Source organism: Notechis scutatus, chromosome 4 (genome assembly GCF_049901735.1).
Source record: "Notechis scutatus isolate UNSWTSFEM ecotype Mainland chromosome 4, rNotScu1.2, whole genome shotgun sequence".
NCBI classification, from domain to species: Eukaryota; Metazoa; Chordata; class Lepidosauria; order Squamata; family Elapidae; genus Notechis; species Notechis scutatus.
This window is the reverse complement of record NC_142012.1, coordinates 66,213,452-66,234,290: the sequence shown is the minus strand read 5'-3', so window position 1 is coordinate 66,234,290 and position 20,839 is coordinate 66,213,452. Positions and strand designations below refer to the sequence as shown.

The 20,839-nt window shown below is 36.6% G+C and overlaps 1 protein-coding gene across 4 annotated transcripts in view; it reads right to left on the bottom strand.

Moving 5' to 3' along the window:
* Nucleotides 1-20,839, bottom strand: part of MARCHF1 (membrane associated ring-CH-type finger 1) — a 161,433-nt gene that overhangs the window by 57,912 nt on the left and 82,682 nt on the right. For 3 of the 4 annotated variants that reach the window (XM_087963653.1, XM_026675820.2, XM_087963654.1), the window contains one exon: nt 15,681-15,731. The exons of the other annotated variant lie outside the window; for it this stretch is intronic. In XM_087963653.1, coding sequence (XP_087819779.1) covers nt 15,681-15,731 — 51 coding nt within the window. The remainder of the gene's footprint in view (nt 1-15,680; nt 15,732-20,839) is intronic. 4 annotated transcript variants of the gene reach the window in all.

Here is a 20,839-nt window from a genome sequence, read left to right as displayed (position 1 = left end):
CTTTCTCAGGCTGGCACTCAATTCCTCTCCCTTTCTTTGTGACACCGTTGAGCGATCTGCTTTTTCAGGGAAAATAAATAAATAAAAATAAAACTGGACGAAAAACAGTCGAGTTGTTTCTTAATATCTTTCCACCTCCCCAACCAATTTGTCTCCAAGGGTGCACCACACTGATTGCGACATTAATTATTTCAGAGAGAGAGGGTGGGGGGAGAAATCTTGCTTCCTACTGTGGCTTTTTCCTGCGCATCGTTTTTTCCCTTGGCTTTGTGGTTGTTACTTCTTACAGGGAGAGATAATGAAATACCCACGCTGGGAGAAAGCGGAAAGGATGTCTATTTTCCTGCTCACTAACTTTCCAGAAAGCGTTGAGTTCCTACCCTGAGACTTGCCAAAAGTCCAGTTCATTCATTTGCTACCTTTCTCCAATGAGATCCAGATCTGTTTCCACAACGCGCTTAGGATCTTATCTTATTATCTTATTATTATCTTATTAGCCTTGCTCGGTCCGTCCAAGAGAGAAGAAGGCAGACGGTTTTGCACTCAGGGAGAAAGGAAAGAGCCTCTCGCTCACGCTGCACTGCCCCCCACCCCAGCAACGCTTAGGAAAAGAGTTACACAAGCATCCTTTCCAGAAGTGAATCGGGGGAGGATTCGGAGCAAAGACTGAAACCAGGAAGAGAATAATTCCCAAAGAAAATCGCACGAGCAGCATCCCACTCCTGGGAAAAAACAAAAACACGAACTCTTCCCGAAGCACAAAAGCAAGGATGGCGCTTTCTCAGCTTTGAGCTGCGTCGCTGCTCTCCCACCCCTCCACTCGTCCCCACGTGCGGCGAAGTTTCTGCCACTGGGGGGGTGGAGGGGATGGAGGAGGTGAGGGATGGGGGCAAAGCCTGGAGCCTGCCTGTCCGCTCGCACGAGCGGAGTGGGTGGGTGGGTGGGTGGGGAGGAGGAGGAAGAGAAACTCCGGCTGGGCTTGAAGGGGCTTCGCAAGTTGCGGAGCTCCGCCCCGTCGCTCTTGCACCGAGTGACAACAATGTATTTGCCGGCGTATAAGACGACCTTTGTTATATACTCGCTGTATAAGACGACCCCCACTTGGAGGCATGTTTTTCAGGGCAAAAAGGTCGTCTTATACGCCAGCAAATACGGTAGTTTGAAAAGTATTGAAAATACTACACTTCTTATATTCAAAGTTTTTATACTAATAGCTTGTACTGAATGGCTAAATGTACATGACAAACTAAGTAATCTGTTATTGCCCTGGCTTTATAGTTGTTAAAACTTGATGTAAGAGATCAGCAGGGCATAAGATTCCAAAAAGTTATTTGAATTTTATTATTTAAATTTTCAGATATCTTTTTCTGAATCTTATACTCCTGAAGAAACAATATAAACATCTTCTATAAAAGAAAAAAGAATTTCCAGAATTCCCTGACAGAAATTGATAAAAGTATCCCAAGCTACTATCTGACTTCTACTCTAATTCTGGCAACTCATAGCCTCCCACCTATTACCTGCTCTGTGTGGGAGGAACATTTTACAGCCTTATATTCACAAGAAGGTTTTCTTGACTTTGATTTAGATCTCAACACCAACCTGCACCCAAATCCGGCCCCAGTTATAACTGCTGAAATAAAGATACTTATTAATCAGCTAAAGGCTGGTGAAGCGAAGACAATGATTTTATCATGTCTGAAATAGTACAAAATAATCTGGAATGGTGGCTCCCCATTCTTGCTTTCTGTTTACTTATATTGATCTCACTTGCACAAATTCCAGAGGACCTGGACCCTTCACATTATTGTCCATATTTATAAAAAGACCTGCCCACTAACTATTAATATAATTAATAGTTTAATTAATAGCCTCTTCTTAAATATAATAAGTAAGCTCTATGCTGGACATTTATACAACAAATAAGTAAATTGGATTGACTTAAAGCATGCACTGGCAGATGAACAAGCGGGTTTCAAATCTCAGCAATCTATTTATGGACATACCCTTATTATTCAACACCTGGAGGAAAATACAGGTCCAAATCAGGTTGATCAATATATACTGCATTTATTAATTCCAGGTTCACATTTTATTTAGTTCCCAGGGAAAGACAGGATACAAAAAGATCTTGATAGACTTGAACAATGGGCCTTACCCAACAAAATAAAATTTAATGTGTAGAAAAGCAAGGTTTTACACAGGCAGGAAAAACCAAAGGTACAAATACAGATTAGGAAAAATCTGACTCAAAAACAGTAACTGTAAGAGAAACCTTGGAGTCCTAGTAGATGATCACTTAAATATGAACCAGTAGTGTGCGGTAGCAGCCAAAAAAGCTAATACAAACCTTGGTTGTATAAACATAACATCACATGAAATATTAGTACTACTTTATAAAACCTTAATAAGACCACACCTAGAATACTGCATTCAGTTTTCATCACCACATTACAAAAATATATTGAGACTTTGGAAAAAGTGCAGAGAAGAGCAACTAAGATGATTAAAAGTCTGGAATCTAAAACATATGAAGAACGGTTGCGGGAACTGGGTATGGCTAGTCTGGAGAAAAGGGGTGAAAATGTAGCAATATTCCAGTACTTGAGGAGCTGCCTCAAAGAAGAGGGGGTCAACTTATTTTCCAAAGCACCAGAAGGCAAGACAAGAAATAATGGATGGAAACTAATCAAGGAGAGAAGCACCATCCCCCAAAATTACCCAATAGACATATTGCATCCCTGTTGTAACAGATGATATAGATTTTTTATCACAAACACAAATGGAACTTAGATAACCCTTGAATGCTCTGGCTAGTTACTGCTCTAAAGTGGCCTTTGAAATCAATTATAGCAAAACTAAGATCATAATCTTTGCATAAAGACCTAAATTGCACCTCTGAAAGATAAATGGCAGAACAACGAGCAAGACAATTTTTTTTAATATCTGGGCGTGGATTTCAATAGCTATACTAAACACAGTGCACATCAAAACTATTTTTGTTTTTCAGCAGTTAAGGTAGACAAATTATAGTAATAAAATACGTAGAACACGTATGTAGAATAAAATATGTAGAATATGTAATTCTAATATATCATACTATAATTACATTTGCAGTATGTTTTCTTCAAATTCCCCAGAAATTGTTCGAAATAAAGACTATAAATACTGAATAGTAAAAGATATCATATGCACTATTGTTTTAATGACATGTCGGTTCAGGAATTTTTATTTCCTGATAAATTAAATATTTTGAATATCACATATTTTTACCACAAGTGTGAAATGGAGGTTACCCTCTTTATTTTAGTTTTATTAATTTATCATATTGAACAATCAATTATCTCTTTCACAGAGGAAGTCTGGGTAGTGCTGGATAGTGTACAATAAAATATTAAAAGCAAATAAACAATATATAAAATTGAAAAGAGGTAACGAATATTAAAAATTAATTAACAAAAAGGCGGGGTAGGGTCTTTGAATGTGCTGGCCATCTTCCTAATGTGTGGTGACTATAAAAGATTTATACCAGGAGAGTGAGTTTATTCAGGTATTAAATATGATACAGACAAACGTGTGAGTGCATGCATGCATGCACACACACACGTGTGTGTGTATGTGTGTGTGATAAACATGTAATTTTGCCAAACAATGAATTAGACTATTGGTCCATACAATCAAATAATAAATGGCATCTTCCGGTTTGGGCTTCTTCGGCAACGGACTGAAATCGCGATCATCCATGGTTTTGATCTGTGCTCGCCGCTGCAGCGCCCCGAGCCACCCGGATTCGGGGCTGAAGCCACCCCGTAGAGGTGTTGAAGAAGGGGGAGCTATCAGCAGGGTTGAGGAGAGCCGCATCTCTCCCCTTCAGCTGGCCATTACTCCCTTTCCCAAAGGCAGTTGAAGCGGTGGTCAGAAATGGCCACCTCAAAGAAGAACCCAACCGAACAAGATTGTGCAGGAGAAAGTTTAAAGGAGAAATTTTGACTGACCGGGTTGAATAGAGAACATCTATTTAAGGTACCTGGAACCTGAATTTTAAAGACTAATACTATTCCTAAAAAAGATTTTAAGCTGCAAAAGAGAAAGGGAAAGGAAATGGAATTGGCTTTTTCCCCTCTAACATCGACAGTTTTAACTGACTTGGAACATTAAGAAGAAGAGATTTGAATAAGAAATTGATACTAATCTACTTTGACATTAAAAGGCTATTTCTAGCTGAAAATAAAGTGTCAAAGGGATAAAGATTCTTGGATAATTTAAAAGTAATCATAATATCAGGAAGAAGCAGAAGGGAGGATCACAGAAGGGAGAATCAGGTAGAAAAGGGAATAAAAAGGGGAGGGAGAAGAAGAGAGGGAAGAGGGAAAGGAAAGGAAGCTACAAAAGACAGAAACAAGATATAGAGGTACAGGAAAAACATACAAGAATTAAAGGTATAAACCTATTTAAAAGACACAGAGACAATGGTTAAAATTTAACTTAAGGAGAGGATTCTGCAAGGGTGCATGGGATAGCATTGTTATATAATATGTTAGATGATTAAAGTGATAGAAAAAATTTCTATTGATGTGTAGTGGAATATTTGTTTGTAAAGAGAATAAGGCTCTCAATGATTTAAAAAGAACGTTTAAAAAAACTGAAAAGAAACATGGAAGATTTTTATCAGTTGATAAGATGAACTTGAATAAGAATAATAACTTTATTGACTACTGTTAATAACTATTGTTTGGTTTTTTATTTAAAGACAGTAATAAATAAAATATGAAATAAAGATGATTAAAGTGAAAGACAACTGATATTACTAGGTAATATTTGTTAAAAGAAATAGAAATGTAAAAGATTGTTATTAATATTAATGGCAGAGCTGTACTTGAATAGAATAATTATTCCATTTACTATTGTTATACACACACACACACACACACACACACACACACACACACACACACACACACACAATATATATATATATATATATATATATATATATATATATATATATATTCTTAAGTTTTCGTGGTACTTACATGTATATTATTCAGCTTTGTTCGGGTATTTTCCCACGTCATTATAGTTGTGCTTTTAAAGTTGTAGCAACGTTTGGCAGAATCTCATCTGCTATCATCAGGCATCTGTATTGTGTTCGTCTGTGAGTCAGACTTGAAAAACCACTGTAAAAGCCTGACTCACAGACGAACACAATACAGAAGCCTGATGATGGCAGATGAGATTCTGCCGAAACATTGCTACAACTTTAAAAGCACAACTATAATGACGTGGGAGAATACCCGAACAAAGCTGAATAACATACATACATACATACATACATACATATATACATACATACATACATACATACATACATACATACACACAGACACACACACACACACACACACACACATACTTTTTTTCTTTTAAGAATTTAGTGTGTATTTTAAGGGAATGTACCAAGCAGAATTCGAATGAAAATAGGTATGTGTTATAAAATAAAGGTTAGAAAATGAGTGTTATAATTGTAAAGATGTAACTTAAATTTTTAAATAAGATTTGAAAAAAGATACAAAGGTGTTACACTCCAGTCTAGTAATTACAGGGGAAAATTTGTTTTATGAGAAAAGATAATGTGAAATTATAAACAGGACAGACAAAAGTATAAAAACATTGATTAGAAAGATTTTAAAATTTAGAAAAAGATATGTAATTGAATTAAGAAAGGAATGAGATAATTTAAAATAAGGCTATAGGAAGTAAAGAAAGGGAAAAGCTGTTGAAAAAATTGTGAAAATAGTTATAAGATATGGATTAGAATGTGTAAGATAAATATGTATTGACTTTATGTCTGTATGGAGAAGTGATAACCCGGGGCCACGCTGTTCTCAAAAAAAGATATTTTATTGGTATTTCTATGTTTTGTGAAAACTTAAATAAAACTTTTGTTTTAAAAAAATGGCATAATTTCAAAGGACTTTGTGATTTTACAGCTTTACCTGAACATTGTGAGATTAAATTTAGCTGCTGTTGCAGGCAAAGTATGTGGGCTCCATTATGACATTTATTGTCATAGCAACAAGCTCTAGTCTAGCCAAACCACTACTATAATTATAAGCTGTTTAAAATTCTCACTGTCCAGAAAAAAGTACTATTTTTTTCTATACTTCTGCTACTATGTCAGTATGTCTATATTAAGCTATTAAATGTGCAGCTGTTATTAAATTCCCTAAAGAGTTAATCAAGGATTTTTTGGTAGAAACTAAATGGTTGCTTTCATGCCTAATAGTAGTTCTTCTTGGGCCTTTGAATCCTCTTCGGTCTCTGAGCATCTCCAGCAGGTAAATTAAACTCACACTGTTTTGTCTTCCTCCCTGCATTATACTATCCAATGCCCACGAACCTTTGGTGATCTTGAATCACTCAGGAGCTTTAATTTATTTAGAAATCTGAACACTCCTGTTAGGGATATACACCCTAGCAGAATGTGCACGGCAGTCAGGCAGGCAGGCAAATATGTGAGACAAACTTTATTGCAGCTTACACTCAGTAAAACAGATACAATGTGCTAGTTAAATAGTTTATTCCAGTAAGATTTATAGCATAGTCAAACAGTCCATATATCAAACACTAGTTCAGTCCATCCGGGGATTATTCAGTTGCAAAGTCCAGTGTAGAAAAAGAGGTCATTAAACTTACTAATATCAGTCCAGCAATATATCTCTTCGCAGTAGAGATATGAAGAAGTAAAACCTCCTTTTCTTCCTTCAGCAACAGTAGAGAACACGCAGTTAACAATCCATCATTGTCAGCAAGCAATCCAGTATTCAATCTAGTTCTCTTGCTCCCTCTTTTGGCGATTTACAGCCGCACCCAAAATTATATGCTTTGCAGTTAAAGTGACACACACTTAAATTCACTATCATAGTTTATATATATTATTTTACCCAAACTACGTTAGGTAACCTATGTTATTCCTAACAACTCCAATATCATGTTTGCTTGCTAACTTATTCTTGCCTCCTTTTCTGACTTAAAATGCATCCTGCCACTTCATTTGCAAAAGTCTTACGTTTTGAAATGAAAATCTTATCTGCAATTTTAGTTTTACTCCCAGTTGTTCCCTATCTATAAATGATCAGTCATAATTAGACTATATGTCGGGATCACCATGCAACAAGATGTAAGGCACTGTTTGACTTTTGAGGTTTTTTTAAAAATATAATTGTATTAAGAATTTTAATTACAATAGTAAAAACTAATACAAATTAAAGTTAGAGTATCCCAAAGGTGCTTTTTTTTTCAAGAGGCAACTGGACTTTCTGCTTTTTTCTTTGAAGATGTTTCGCTCTTCATCCAAGAAGCTTCTTCAGAAGCTTCTTGGATGAGAAGCGAAACATCTTCAAAGAAAAAACAGAAAGTCTAGTTGTCTCTTGAAAAAGCATCTTTGGGACAACCATGACCTGGATGACCAAGAATCTCCATAGACATAAAGTTAGAGTAAGAACAGAAAATTGAAAGAAAGAAAAAAAGTGCAAAAAGGTAAAAAATAAAGAAAAAGCAAAAAAATATATATAATGAACAAAAAAGAAAATAAATATATAAAGAACTATCTCCCAACCTTCATAACAGTTACAATAAATTTAATAACTATTCATCTCCATAAGAATAAAAAGATATATCTTTATTTCATATGCCATTCATATTTTAACCTTAATAAAATAAACCATTTTTTAAATTTTATTTTGCTTGTATCTTCTATTTTTCTTTATCCTATCAGACAAATGAAAAAAATCTGATGGAAAAAAAGAAAAATTGAAGAAAATGATCTTCAAAATATTTTCTTATAGGAGCTACAAAACCAATGATTCTCTTGATTTATCATCTGTATGATACTTATGTTAATTTGTAAAACTTCAACCAGTTTCTATTGTATATCCATCTGTAGTTCTACATTCTGTACTTTATCTTGTCAGATAAAATTTGTTCCATATCTGTCATTCCTTTATTGACATCTTTTGGACAGTCTATCCATAGAAACAGACATCATTACTGTCAGTGTTGATAATATAGTTACTAGTTTCTGGCTCCATTTTTCAAAGATTTAATATTCCTAAAATTATAAATGATTTGTTTAATTCAATATGTTCAATATTTCAGGACATCAAACTTTGTATTTTTTTTTCTGTTTAAAATCCTTAGTTACTCCAGTTTCTCCAGTGGCTAAGATGCTGAGCTTGTCGATCAGAAAGGTCGGCAGTTCAGCGGTTCAAATCCCTAGCACCACATAACGGAGTGAGCTCCGGTTACTTGTCCCAGCTTCTGCCAACCTAGCAGTTCGAAAGCATGTAAAAAATGCAAATAGAATAATAGGGACCACTTTGGTGGGAAGGTAACAGCATTTCGTGAGCCTTCAGCTTTTAGTCATGCTGGCCACCACGGAGACGTCTTCGGACAGCGCTGGCTCTTTGGCTTTGTAACAGAGATGAGCACCACCCCCTATAGCCAGAAACATCTCGCACGTATGTGCGAGGGGAACCTTTACCTTTACTCATCTTTTGTTCTACCTTGCAATTTCCAGTCTGTTTTCCACAAGAAGTTTATTTTTATAGTTAATTCCAAAATATTATAGTAAAAGTCAATATTCCAAATTTCTCTCTCTCTCTCTCTCTCTCTCTCTCTCTCCCTCCCTACCTCCCTCTCCACCCCCTTCTGTTTGTGTGTAGCAGGACTCTGGGTGGTGTACAATTTAATTAATACAATAAAACATTCAAACTGAGTAATTCAACAATAAAACATTATAACATTGCAAAAGGAAGAGAGATCCAAGATAAGGAGACTAAGATGGTTAGTGCAGGTGGTGGGAGGGGTTTCATGGGGCCAACCAGTTCCATGGCTGTGTGGGCCCCTGAATCACCCATGCAAGGCTACACAGTCAGATTTTGACCCTTTTGCGGAAGACAAGAAGATTGGGGGCTTTCCTCATCTCTGGGGACAAGATGTTCCACAAAATAGGGGCAGTAGGAAAAAAAGCCCTCTTTCTTGACCTTGCCAGTTGAAATATTCTGACTGACAAGGTCTGTAGCATGCCTTTCCTGCCTGAACTAATGGGATGGGCTGATGTCGTGGATGAAAGCCGGTTCTGTAAGTAGCTTGGCCCTATGTTATACTTTATAGGTCATGATTAACACTGTCAGCCTTCAAGACCTTCTACTATTGCTTTGCATCTTTTGGCTGCCATAAGTAACGGGGGGAGGAGGGGGTAAAGTCTGGGAAGCGAGCTGGAGGTGTTACATTCTAGTGTTGTATAAAATGAGGAGGGGGGGAGTATAAATTCCTGCTTAGGTTTCTATTTCTCGCTTAGCTTTCTTTTCTCTGCGCAGCTGCAAACCTTTATCAAAATATGCCAAGGTCAACGGACATCACCACCTGAAGATGTCCACATGATCATATTCACAACTTTTAATTGGAAGAATCATTTGAACTATTGGGGGTGGGAACATTTCCATCACTTTGTATATGTGATTTGCACACCTAATTTCTCAGATTCAGAATTCTATGGATGCTACCACTTCATTTTCAGTAAAAGATATCTTTTCTCTAATCTAAGGAGTCTAAGTATTTCTTTCTTGAATTTTGAATGGAGCACCACCTGACAAACACTTTGAATTAGACCAGAAGCAAACTGATACCTAGTGCCATTCATAGAGTAGAGGTTATATGTGTCCTTCTTTGGGCACTCACTATAGCAGGGGTCGCCAACCTTTTGGACTTCAGGGACTACCAAACTTATAATTTTCAATCCCAGGGACCACTAACTGGTTCTGTGGGTGTGGCCTAATTTGTGGGTGTGGCTTGGTGGTCATGTGACTGCTGGGCATGGCTTGTATGTAAATATTATAAATATGTATATAAATATTGATTTTTTTTATAAAAAAGAGCAACTTTTACCCCAAATCAGGCAAAGCAGGCAGGCAGATTGAGTTGCTCACAGAATCACAGAATCATTCAGAGATCTATCTATCTACCATCAGCTAGCTCAGTCTGTCACATAAAATTTGCTTTCAAGCAAACTCATAAAATTTGCTTGCAAGCAAACTCACAAAATTAACTCACAACAAACACACCATGTATGTAAATATTGATTTTTTTTTATTAAAAAAGAGCAACTTTTACCCAAAATCAGGCAGAGCAGGCAGGCAGATTGAGTTGTTCACAGAATCATTCAGAGATCTATCTATCTGCCATCGGCTAGCTCAGTCTGGGACATAAAATTTGCTTGCCATGAGTCTGCACTGAATAATAGAACCTTCAGTCCTAAGGGAGGTTCGGCTGTACTTAAAAGCAGAGCCGAAGATCTAAAGACGAGCTAGAAAGCAAGAAAGCCAACCATTTTCTGCTTCCTAGCTAATCTAAATCTTCCAGCACAGCGGAACAGCTGATGGTCGGAAAAAGGAAAAATAGCAACTTAGCAGGCAGGTTTGCCGGGTAAGGAGTGAGTGAACGGGGAGGGTTCCCATGGGCCATGTGGGCTGTACAGCCTTGTGTTTCTTCGCAGTCTGGATTAATTGCTTTGGAGGGGTGCTCTGGGGGTGAGATTTCTCTGCGGTCCACCAAAATTTTCTCATGGCCAACCAGTGGGCCGTGGCCCACTGGTAGGCAACTGCTGCACTGTAGCTCACCAGGTACACACTTGAAGCTGCCAGATACTTTTCAAGGGTAGTCCCATGCAGAGCTTATTAGACCAATCAGGATATGACTAGGGCATGAGTGACCGAGTGGAGGGACATTACTGGTGCACACAACCCAAAGTTGGGCTAAAGCCCACCTGACTGCAAATGCTAATTACTCTTCAAGCAGGAGCCGTGAATCCAAGAGGACCCCCAAGTGATGTACCAGGTCTGTTTTGTGTACTGCAACCCCATCTAGGATCAAAAACTCCTGGATACAAAAGGGCCCACCCATAGCCACTCCATCTTAATAGGGTTCAATTGAAGCCCGCTGTTCCTCATCCAGAACCCAAGAGCACTCCTGTCACTGAAAGGGTGTTCAGTGCATCTAGATGATGGATGATCTCACCCAGCAGTTTCATGTAGATGTTAAAGAGGAGCAGAGAGTGTAGAGCCCTGTGGCATATCGCAAAGGAGGGGTTATAGGCTGGATTTCTCACTCCCAATTAAGACCGATTGGGATTAACCCTGGAGGAAGAAGGTGAACCACTGAAAAACTGTGACACCCAATCCCAAGTCTGCCCAATAGGATACCAAGGTTGAAGGTATCGAAAACCACTGAGACACCAAGGAGAGCACAATCTCTATCCCCTTGCTGTTAAATACAGTGCCAGTCCCATATTTGGTCCTAAAATCTGCCTGTAAAAATCCATTTCCACCAGAAAGGTGCAATACCACCACTTTCCTAGAATGGAGAGAGCCTGGAGAAAACTTATTTAGCTTAGCTTATTTAGATTTTTGCTGTTTGTTTAAAAATCTTTACATTCTGAAGCCTGTAATTCATTTTGCTTTTGTTCACAGTTGGAAGATAAACTCACTTGATGCAGACTTTTCAAAACTGTCGTTCTGAAGATCTCTAGTAGGTTTAGAACAGTTAAGAGAAAATTTCTGAAAGTGATCAGAAAATGAAGTTTGCAAACTTAGTGCCCTTTAAAAGGCTCCAACTTATGTTGCAGATTTATATATTGTCATCGAGATAGCAGGACGTTCAATTGTTTATGCATCCTTCTTTGAACAATGCTTACTTTAAATAAATGATTATCCAGAATAGCATATAGGGAACAGATTTACAATTGCTTGCCTAGAATTGATGTCTGTTTTAAAATGGTACTAGTAATTGCCATGAGTCCAGTAATAATTTATTAGAGTTATCCTGGGATATAGTATTCACCAACCCCATAATTTGTTCTATGGCTTAGTCAGGGATGTTTTATAGCAACAAAAAATAATTTATTTATTTATTTATTTCAAACTCTTTCTCCACTTATACAAAATTGTTATATTTTCTTCTTGAACTTAAGACTCCAAGAAATTATTATAACTATGTATCTTCTTATCTCCTGTATCCTAGTACATAGCTATTTACTATATGAGTTGAATATCTATCTATTTATCATCTATCTATCTATCTATCTATCTATCTATCTATCTATCTATCATCTATCTATCTATCTATCTATCTATCTATCTATCTATCTATCTATCTTTCTATCTATCTATCTATCTATCTATCTATCTATCTATCTATCTATCGTCTATCTAGGATCATCTAGCAAGCTAGCAAGCTAGAAATATCAGTATACATAAGGCAGTCTGTTAAGAATATTCAAATGAGCTATATTAAATCATACAAGCCAATTTGTATATTAGCAAGATGGTTTGAGAGTTGTGTACATTTAGATAATATCAGATTCAATAAAATGAATTGTCTTTTTGCTCTTGAATTTAGTAATGGTAGCATATTTCCAAAATGACAAACATTGGCTTGGCATCCAAGGCAGTATGTTTGGATAATCATGGAAACCTCATAGACTTTGAAGGACCCATCAGTTGAAACATCAACTCTGACTCTTCTATAGCTCTGCTCTGATATGAGCTATAACCATTACCTTCATAGCAATGGCTTTACCTCTAATGCATACACTCTTAATTGTCTATAGTTTAGATACAAAAGTCTATACATTCCAGTATTATTTTTATTTAGCATCTTACTTAATTTAAATGGCATTCTATCTTTTGTTGTTGCTATAATTCTGAAAACTCTGTGAGATGTGATTCAGAGGCATCAAGAATGAAAGGACATGAACAGCTTTTAAAAACACACTACATAGCCAGTTGAATTCTTGCCAAAGCCTGTTTACAATGAACAAATATAACTTGATAACATAACTTTTCAGAAATGAAGTCTTCTATCTTTTTTATTTAATTTCTTCCTACTCGGTTCCCATCTTTTGCTATTTCTATCTTCACTTTCATTTCTTAAAAAAACATTATTCAGCTAGGTATTGAGGATGAGGTAGGTAGTCAATAAATGAGACATACACCTTTTCACTGTTGTAAAAAAAATTCATGCTTCGTTGGACAACTAGCAGTAAGCTCAAACTTCTGCCTTGCATATGCATCAGTTTCTATTTTGTGCTATTATTAATAATGAAATTTTAATACTTTCTGTAAATGAAAGTCAATCTTGGTATAAAAATTAAGCAGAACAGACCCAAATAACGATATGCCAAACACACACATAAACACACACACACAAATTGTCCATGCAGAAAAAAAGGCTACAGGAGATCCAAGTGACATTATCAAAATGCTACAGAAACTGATTACAGTACGGAAGTGGCAGATCCCAGAAATAATTTCCCCCCAAAAGGGAGTTCACAACTACTGGACAGCAATTCTCTGATGTAATAAGGGAACCAAAATAAAAACACTTCAACTCCATGGTAATGTGTAGGTTAAATATGGACATGTATCCAGGTTGACTGGATTTGTTTCTAGACTTCTTACATAGCCACTCGATGGGTGGTTTCTGGTGCTTCACCTTCCAAAAGGCCTCAGTAAACCTTGTCACCATCAAGAATTGGGTCTTGGAAAGAACTTGAGAGCAATAATTTATCTTGCCTGGCTCATTCCTGATATCAGCCACTTACAAGATGCTGAATAGAACTGCTCACTAGAGAGCTGGGAAAACCCAGATGGTTGTTTTGGGGACAGACTATACTGATTCAGTCCCACCACTGATTCTACCATGGCAAAAGGATGGTGGAAATTGCCTCCATTTCCATCAACTATTGCTTTGAGACAAAAATGAAATCCAAAATATGAACACCGAAATGTGTTGAAGCCAAGATGACCTGACGCAAGCCGGTGGTTGCTATGGAAAACATGAACTCAACTTTTATTCATACAAGTCCTAGAAGCTGTCAAATTGAAGTCACTTAGCACCACAATCCCAACACTATATACAGCAGAGAAGGAACCTACTGAACAAAAGCAAACACACTTCTTTCTCTACAGTACAGTATCACCTGTAGATACCATATCCTGATGTCCTCACAAAAGTGCCTCTGCTCATGGTCAAAATCTCTCTTATGATCATATCCAGACCCTTCATAGTTATTCCTCAATTTCTTCAATCACAGATACCACCATTTTTTTTATGGAATAATTTAATATCTGAAACATTTACTTTTGAAATAGTCAATCACAGGTACAATCTGGAATAAATCCAAATTACATAATGAAACCTAAACAGTCCTGATTTCAATCAATATATTTTTGTCAGTCCCGCACTACTGAAAAGTAATTGGATATATCCCTAACTTTAATATTGTAACTGTCTTATTGTAATAAAATCAGTATAATACATTGCCCATTAACAATGTCACAAGCTGTTCACACAGAGCAAAGTTAACAATTTCTAGGCAAGAAAACAAATGGTCGTTAATCAGTTACAACAGATGGCAAAACAAGTAGCAAGCATTTCAGATTCCTGAGACTGACTGACTGGAAAGGCTTCATATTTAAAATAAAAATACGTTTGAAAGGAATATTGAATACAAAACTTATGAACCATGTATTGTAACACTTGGTTTTGTATTTTATATATAAATGTGCTCTAGATTAATGATGTCTTACATTACAATGTTTTTGTCATTTTCCCCAGTGTTTATCCCCAGTATAAATTTTGCAACTTTTCCATTTATACTGACAAAATATGGAGGTATGGATAACATAAAAAAAGAAGAAAAAGGGGGACAAAAAAGACAGAATGCTACTTGAGTACTTTTTTTTTAAACTAGTATCAACTGAGGCATAAACCTGAAAATCTTTTTCAAGAAAATTAGTTCACACAGTCAGTGGGAGACAATAATGACTCAAATGCCCTCTCCCTATAATTATACAACTACACAACTATATATTATGTATCAATAGTGAAAGAAATAAAAACATATGTTAGAAAAAAAGTTTTGATTTGAAAGGGACAGTGGTTAGGTTCTTATAAAATGGAGACTAAGCCATAGGGAAAACAGCTATAGAAGGAATCAGCAAGCCTTTGAACACATCCAAATAAAATTACATAGCACATTTTTATATAATTATTTATCGTGCACAGAATCCCGAAATAATTCACTTAGAGCAAGGCATTTCTTCCATAGATCCAATGCTCCCATGAAGCCTTCAGAAACAAAAGCATCTACCAAACTTCTTCCTAACTTTAAGGGAGGTCGAGTTGTTTGTCCAACATTTTAGACAATTTGTCCTAAGTTTCTTTACTGAAGTGAGAAATTACTAGGTTACAGTTGTGTACTGTATACTTGTGACAAGAACCTCTAAAGGCTTGCTAGAGGAACAGATTATAAGGGTGATCAAAGTTGTTAAGTTTTTAGAGCAGTACAGTTCAGAAATTCAACTCTTCGTGTATACTGTATACATGAGAAAATATTTTACATCAATCATGTTGACTTGCTGAGTCTAACATGAGAGCATAGTGCCCAATTTCAAATCTACAATTCTAAAAAAATGTTATTCTTGTTCCTGTAGAATAAAATGCATTGTTAGTCAGAACTACACCCCATTTATATCTGACATAATTTATTTGTATCTACAATTTAACAGAGATAATATGCATTTTGCAACAAAAGTCCCTGAAAATGATTTAAAACTTACCTTCGAAATGTTACTCGATCGACTTGTTGAGCGCCCTGGAGATTTTTCATTCTGTTTTTTTTTAAAAAATAAGATTTGTTTAGTTTGGACCAAAAAAAACTTGCAAGTATTATTTTTTCATTTCTCCATTGAGAAGTTCATATAATTGGTTTGTTAATAGATTGTTGACTGGAATTCAAGACATACTTTTAGCAGTGCCCAAGATTTTCTACTTTGGCACTCTTTTAACAATAACTCTTTATACTATATTATAAACTAATTTTTGAAAATCTCTGCAGTTCAGAAGTGGCATCTCATGGTATGGGGAGCTACTGCCCAAGAAAACCAAATGAAAGTTTCCTTTGTTCAAAGAAACTAATAATGCATTTCTTTGGATCCTCATCATTATTTAACAGACTTAACAATTGAGGTAAATGACACAAAAGAGAACATAAATGGGTAAAAATACCCAAATAAAGAACATGTAGCTTTTACATTGGGGATGTCAAAGAAGAGAAAGCATATTCAGACTAAAATCTCATACAGATATCACAGTTGAAGAAGGATTACCTTAACCACAGTTAAAGAAGGATTACTTTAAGATTATCAACCTTGATGCCAACCAAAACCAAGCATTTAATAGTGAGTGCCATACCATGTGCACTAATCAAACAGGTAGCAAGAAAGTAGGGGCAGTCAGGCACAACACAGGTTATGTAGACAGTAAACACAGTGTCAGACATAAAGATCTCAAGCGCTTATATACAAATGCACAAAGTCTGGGGAACAAACAGGGTGAACTCGAACTAAGAATACATGAAGGTAAATATGATATAGTTGGAATAACAGAAACTTGGTGGGATGAAACCCATGACTGGAACATACTGGTAGAAGGATACAAACTATTCAAAAAAAACAAAAAACAGACCCCATAAAAGAGGAAATGGAGTTGCACTGTATGTAAAGGACCACTCTACTGCCACAGAAATGCATGAAACCAAAGAGGAAAACCTCCTAGAATGCATATGGGTCAATATAAAAGAAAAAAAAAGAATGACATGGTGTATATTATAGGCCACCCAATCAAGAAGAAAATATAGATGTCCTTTTTGCCAGCCAACTGACAAACATATGCAAGAAACACACAACCATAGTAATGGGAGACTTCAATTATCAATTGGAAAACTAATTCTGCACCAAGTGAGAAATCAAATAAGTTCCTAAACAACCTAGCTGACAACTTTGTTGTCCAAAAGATAGAGGGTGAAACTAGAGGGACAGCCATAGTGGACTTAATTCTTACAAACAGAGAAGAAGTGATAGAAGTAGTTGAAACTTCAGGAACCTTGGGTGAGAGTGACCATTTCATACTAGAATTCAACATAACACAAACACAAGCAACAGAACATAATGACACCAGAGTCTTGGATTTTAAAAGAGCTGATTTCAATAAACTCAGAGAGAACTTGGGAAAGATTCCATGGATGAAAATCCTAAAGGGGAAAACAACTCAAGAATCTTGGGAAACTCTAAAAAGTATGATCATAGAAGCCCAGACCAGCACAATACCACTGAGAAAGAAAAACAAGAAATCAAAGAAGAAACCAGCATGGCTACACAAAGATCTCTTTGGCAAATTGAAAGAAAAAAAAGGACAAGTACAAAAAATGGAAAGAAGGACATACAACTAATAGCCAGAATCTGCAAAGAGGAAGTCAGGATAGCAAAGGCTCAAAACAAACAAAACTTGCAACAAAAGTCAAAGATAATAAAAAAGTGTCTTCCAACATATAAATAACAAGAAAAAAAATCAAGGAAACAGTTGGTCCACTAAAGAGAGAAGATGGCAAGGAAGTAACAGGCAACAGAGAGAAAGCAGAACTGCTTAACTCATTCTTTGTATCCGTCTTCACGCAAAAAGAAACTATAGCTCAACCTACCAAAAACATAACTGTAAAAGACAGACCAGAAATGAATGTTAAAATAAGCAAAAAAATAGTAAGAGAACACCTGTCTGATCTTGATGAAGACAAATCACCGGGGCCTGATGGATTACATCCCAGAGTTTTAAAGGAGCTGGCAGAGGTCATCTCAGAACCACTGCACCATATCTTTCAAAAATCCTGGAGCACTGGGGAACTACCAGAGTACTGGAAAAGAGCTGATGTGGTTCCCATCTTCAAAAAAGGGGGAAAAAAAACAGACCCAGGAAACTATAGACCAATCAGCCTAACATCAATACCCAGGAAGATACTGGAAAAGATAATAAAAAAACAGATCTGCCAACATCTAGAAACAAGTAAAGTAATAACTAGCAGTCAGCACGGGTTTGTTAAAAACAGATCATGCCAAACCAATCTTATTCTTCAACACAGTGACTAAATTAGTAGACCAGCAAAATACTGTGGACATAATATATGTAGATTTCAGCAAGGCATTCAACAAAGTAGACCACAACCTACTTCTTAGTAAGCTAGAAAAAAATGGAATAGATAGCAGCACCACTAGATGGACTCGCAACTGGCTGGCAAACTGTACTCAATGAGTAGTCCTTAATGAGTCTAAGTCTACATGGAGGGAAGTAAGCAGTGGGGTGCCACAAGGTTCCTTCTTAGGCTGGATACTCTTCAATATCTTCATTAATGACTTAGATGAGGGAATAGAAGGGGAACTTACCAAATTTGCAGATGATACTAAGCTGGCAGGAATAGCTAACACCCAAGAAGATAGGCTCAAGTTCCAGATGGATCTTGACAGACTAGAACACTGGGCCATATCTAACAAAATGAAATTCAATGTAGAGAAAAGTAAAGTCCTACATTTAGGCAAGAAAAACCAAAAGTACACATATAGACTGGGTGAAACCAGGCTCAACAGCAGTAACTGTGAGAGGGATCTTGGAGTCTTAGTGGACAACCAGCTAAATATGAGCCAGCAGTGTGCAGCAGCAGCCAAAAAAGCTAATGCAAGATACAATCAAGATCAAGGGAAGTACTAATTCCACTCTATATAGCCTTAGTAAGACCACACCTAGAGTATTGCATCCAGTTTTGTTCACCACATTATAAAAAAGATGTTGAGACTCTAGAAAAAGTACAGAGAAGAGCAACCAGGATGATTAGGGGACTGGAAGCTAAAACATACAACGAACAGTTGCAGGAACTGGGCTTGGCTAGTCTAAGTAAAGAGAAGGACTAGGGGAGACATGATAGAGGTTTTCCAATATTTGAGGGGCTGCCACAGGGAGGAAGGGGTCAAGCTATTTTATAAAGCGCCTGTAGGCCAGACAAGGAATAATGGATGGAAACTGAACAAGGATATATTTAACCTGGAAATAAGGAGAAATGGAACAGCTTGCCCTCGGAAGTTGTGGGAATGCCATCACTTGAGACTTTCAAGAAGAGATTGGACTGCCATTTGTCAGAAATGATGTAGGGTCTCCCACTTGGGTGGGGGGTTGGACTAGATGACCTACAAGGTCCCTTCCAACTCTGATTATCTGTTAAATCTGTTAAATCTGTTAAACCATTCATGGACTCATTCCAGATTAAGCCTTTTGTACAGAACACATTTAGTGGCAGTAATGTTCATAGAATATGATTTCTTAAACCATAGTCCAAGATAAGGTAAGGATTAATCTCAGTTTTCTAGGTTTTGATGTTTTACATTCTGTTTCACTGAAAAGGAAGTCTTTTTGGCACAAACTCTGTTTGTGAAAGGTATAATTTGGCCTGATCTACTATAATAAAAGCTAGTTACAAAAGTTAGCCCTTAATTTCATTTCAGTTATATAAAACACCTGTAATTGAAACAGGATTGTTTCATTGAAACAGGAAGAAATAAAATCATGGTTGGGTTATTACCCTAAGTTGGGAAGATGGATCTTAAGCAATCTTGACCCTGTGCCTTATGAATAGAAGTTATCCCACATCATAATCCTGATACTAATTATAATAACAAATGTGTACCTGACTCCCAATAAAGATGAAACTAGTCATACCCTAGTTAGTATAACCTTATAATAAAAGTAGGGTTAGAGTGTATAACTTTTTGTTTCCTAGTCTGGTCTATTTTGGAAGGCTGACAACAAATCTTAATACATTTCCTCCCCCCCTCCTATTGTGTTCATGAGAACTAGGGAGGTTCTTGTCTGAGATTCATATAGAGATCTGTCCCAAACTTAGTTTTTTTTTAATCTGACTGTTGTCGGTTGCAGCTCTTCCTCCTGTTTCTCTTTGGCCTCCTTTTTCTTCAAAGTTATTCCACTACCTACTTGCAATCAGGTGAATAGATGAACTACCTGCTAAAGTATCTTCACCAGCAGGATCAGCAATGCCAACTCATGTCCAGTCTACTTGGGCTGGTCAAGAATGTCAAGAAACACGAGATGATTAGCAAGGGGAGGGGAAAAAGCTACTAGTGGTGGCAGAAAAAAATAGTATGGTATATAGGCAATAATAAATATCTTCAATTCTTACAGATTAGAAAGATAACAGAAAAGGCAACCTTTTTTTCATTGAGAAAAAAAGTCACTCATAGTATTAAGTTATTCAGCAGCATGATATTTCTTCATGTTGGAGGGAACAAGTATATATCTAGTAAATGATTTCAAGTTTAAGTTGACATCAGCTTTAGAAAGAATAGAATAGAATAGAATAGAATAGAATAGAATAGAATAGAATAGAATAGAATAGAATAGAATAGAATTTTTTATTGGCCAACTGTGATTGGACACCCAAGGAATTTGTCTTGGTGCAGGTGCTCTCAGTGTACATAAAGGAAAAATAAAATACATTAATCAATAATCATAAGATACAACACTTAGTGATAGTCATAGGTTACTAATAAGCAATCAAATCATACTAAGGAATAGATAAAGCAATATAAATTTTAAAGATACAAGCAACATGGTTATAGTCATAAGTGGGAAGAAATAGGTAAGAGAAGGATGAGAGGAATAATAGTAATACAATCTTAGTAAATAAGTTGACAGTGTTATAGGAATTAGTTGTTTAGCTGTTGAATTAGTTGTTTGTGATGGCATTCGGGAAAAAACTGTCCATGTGTCTAGTTGTTCTGGTTTGCAGTGCTCTACAGCAGGGGTCCTCAACCACCGGGCCGCGGACCGGTACTGGTCCGTGGAGCACTCTGTACCGGGCCGCAAAGAAAAATAAATTTAA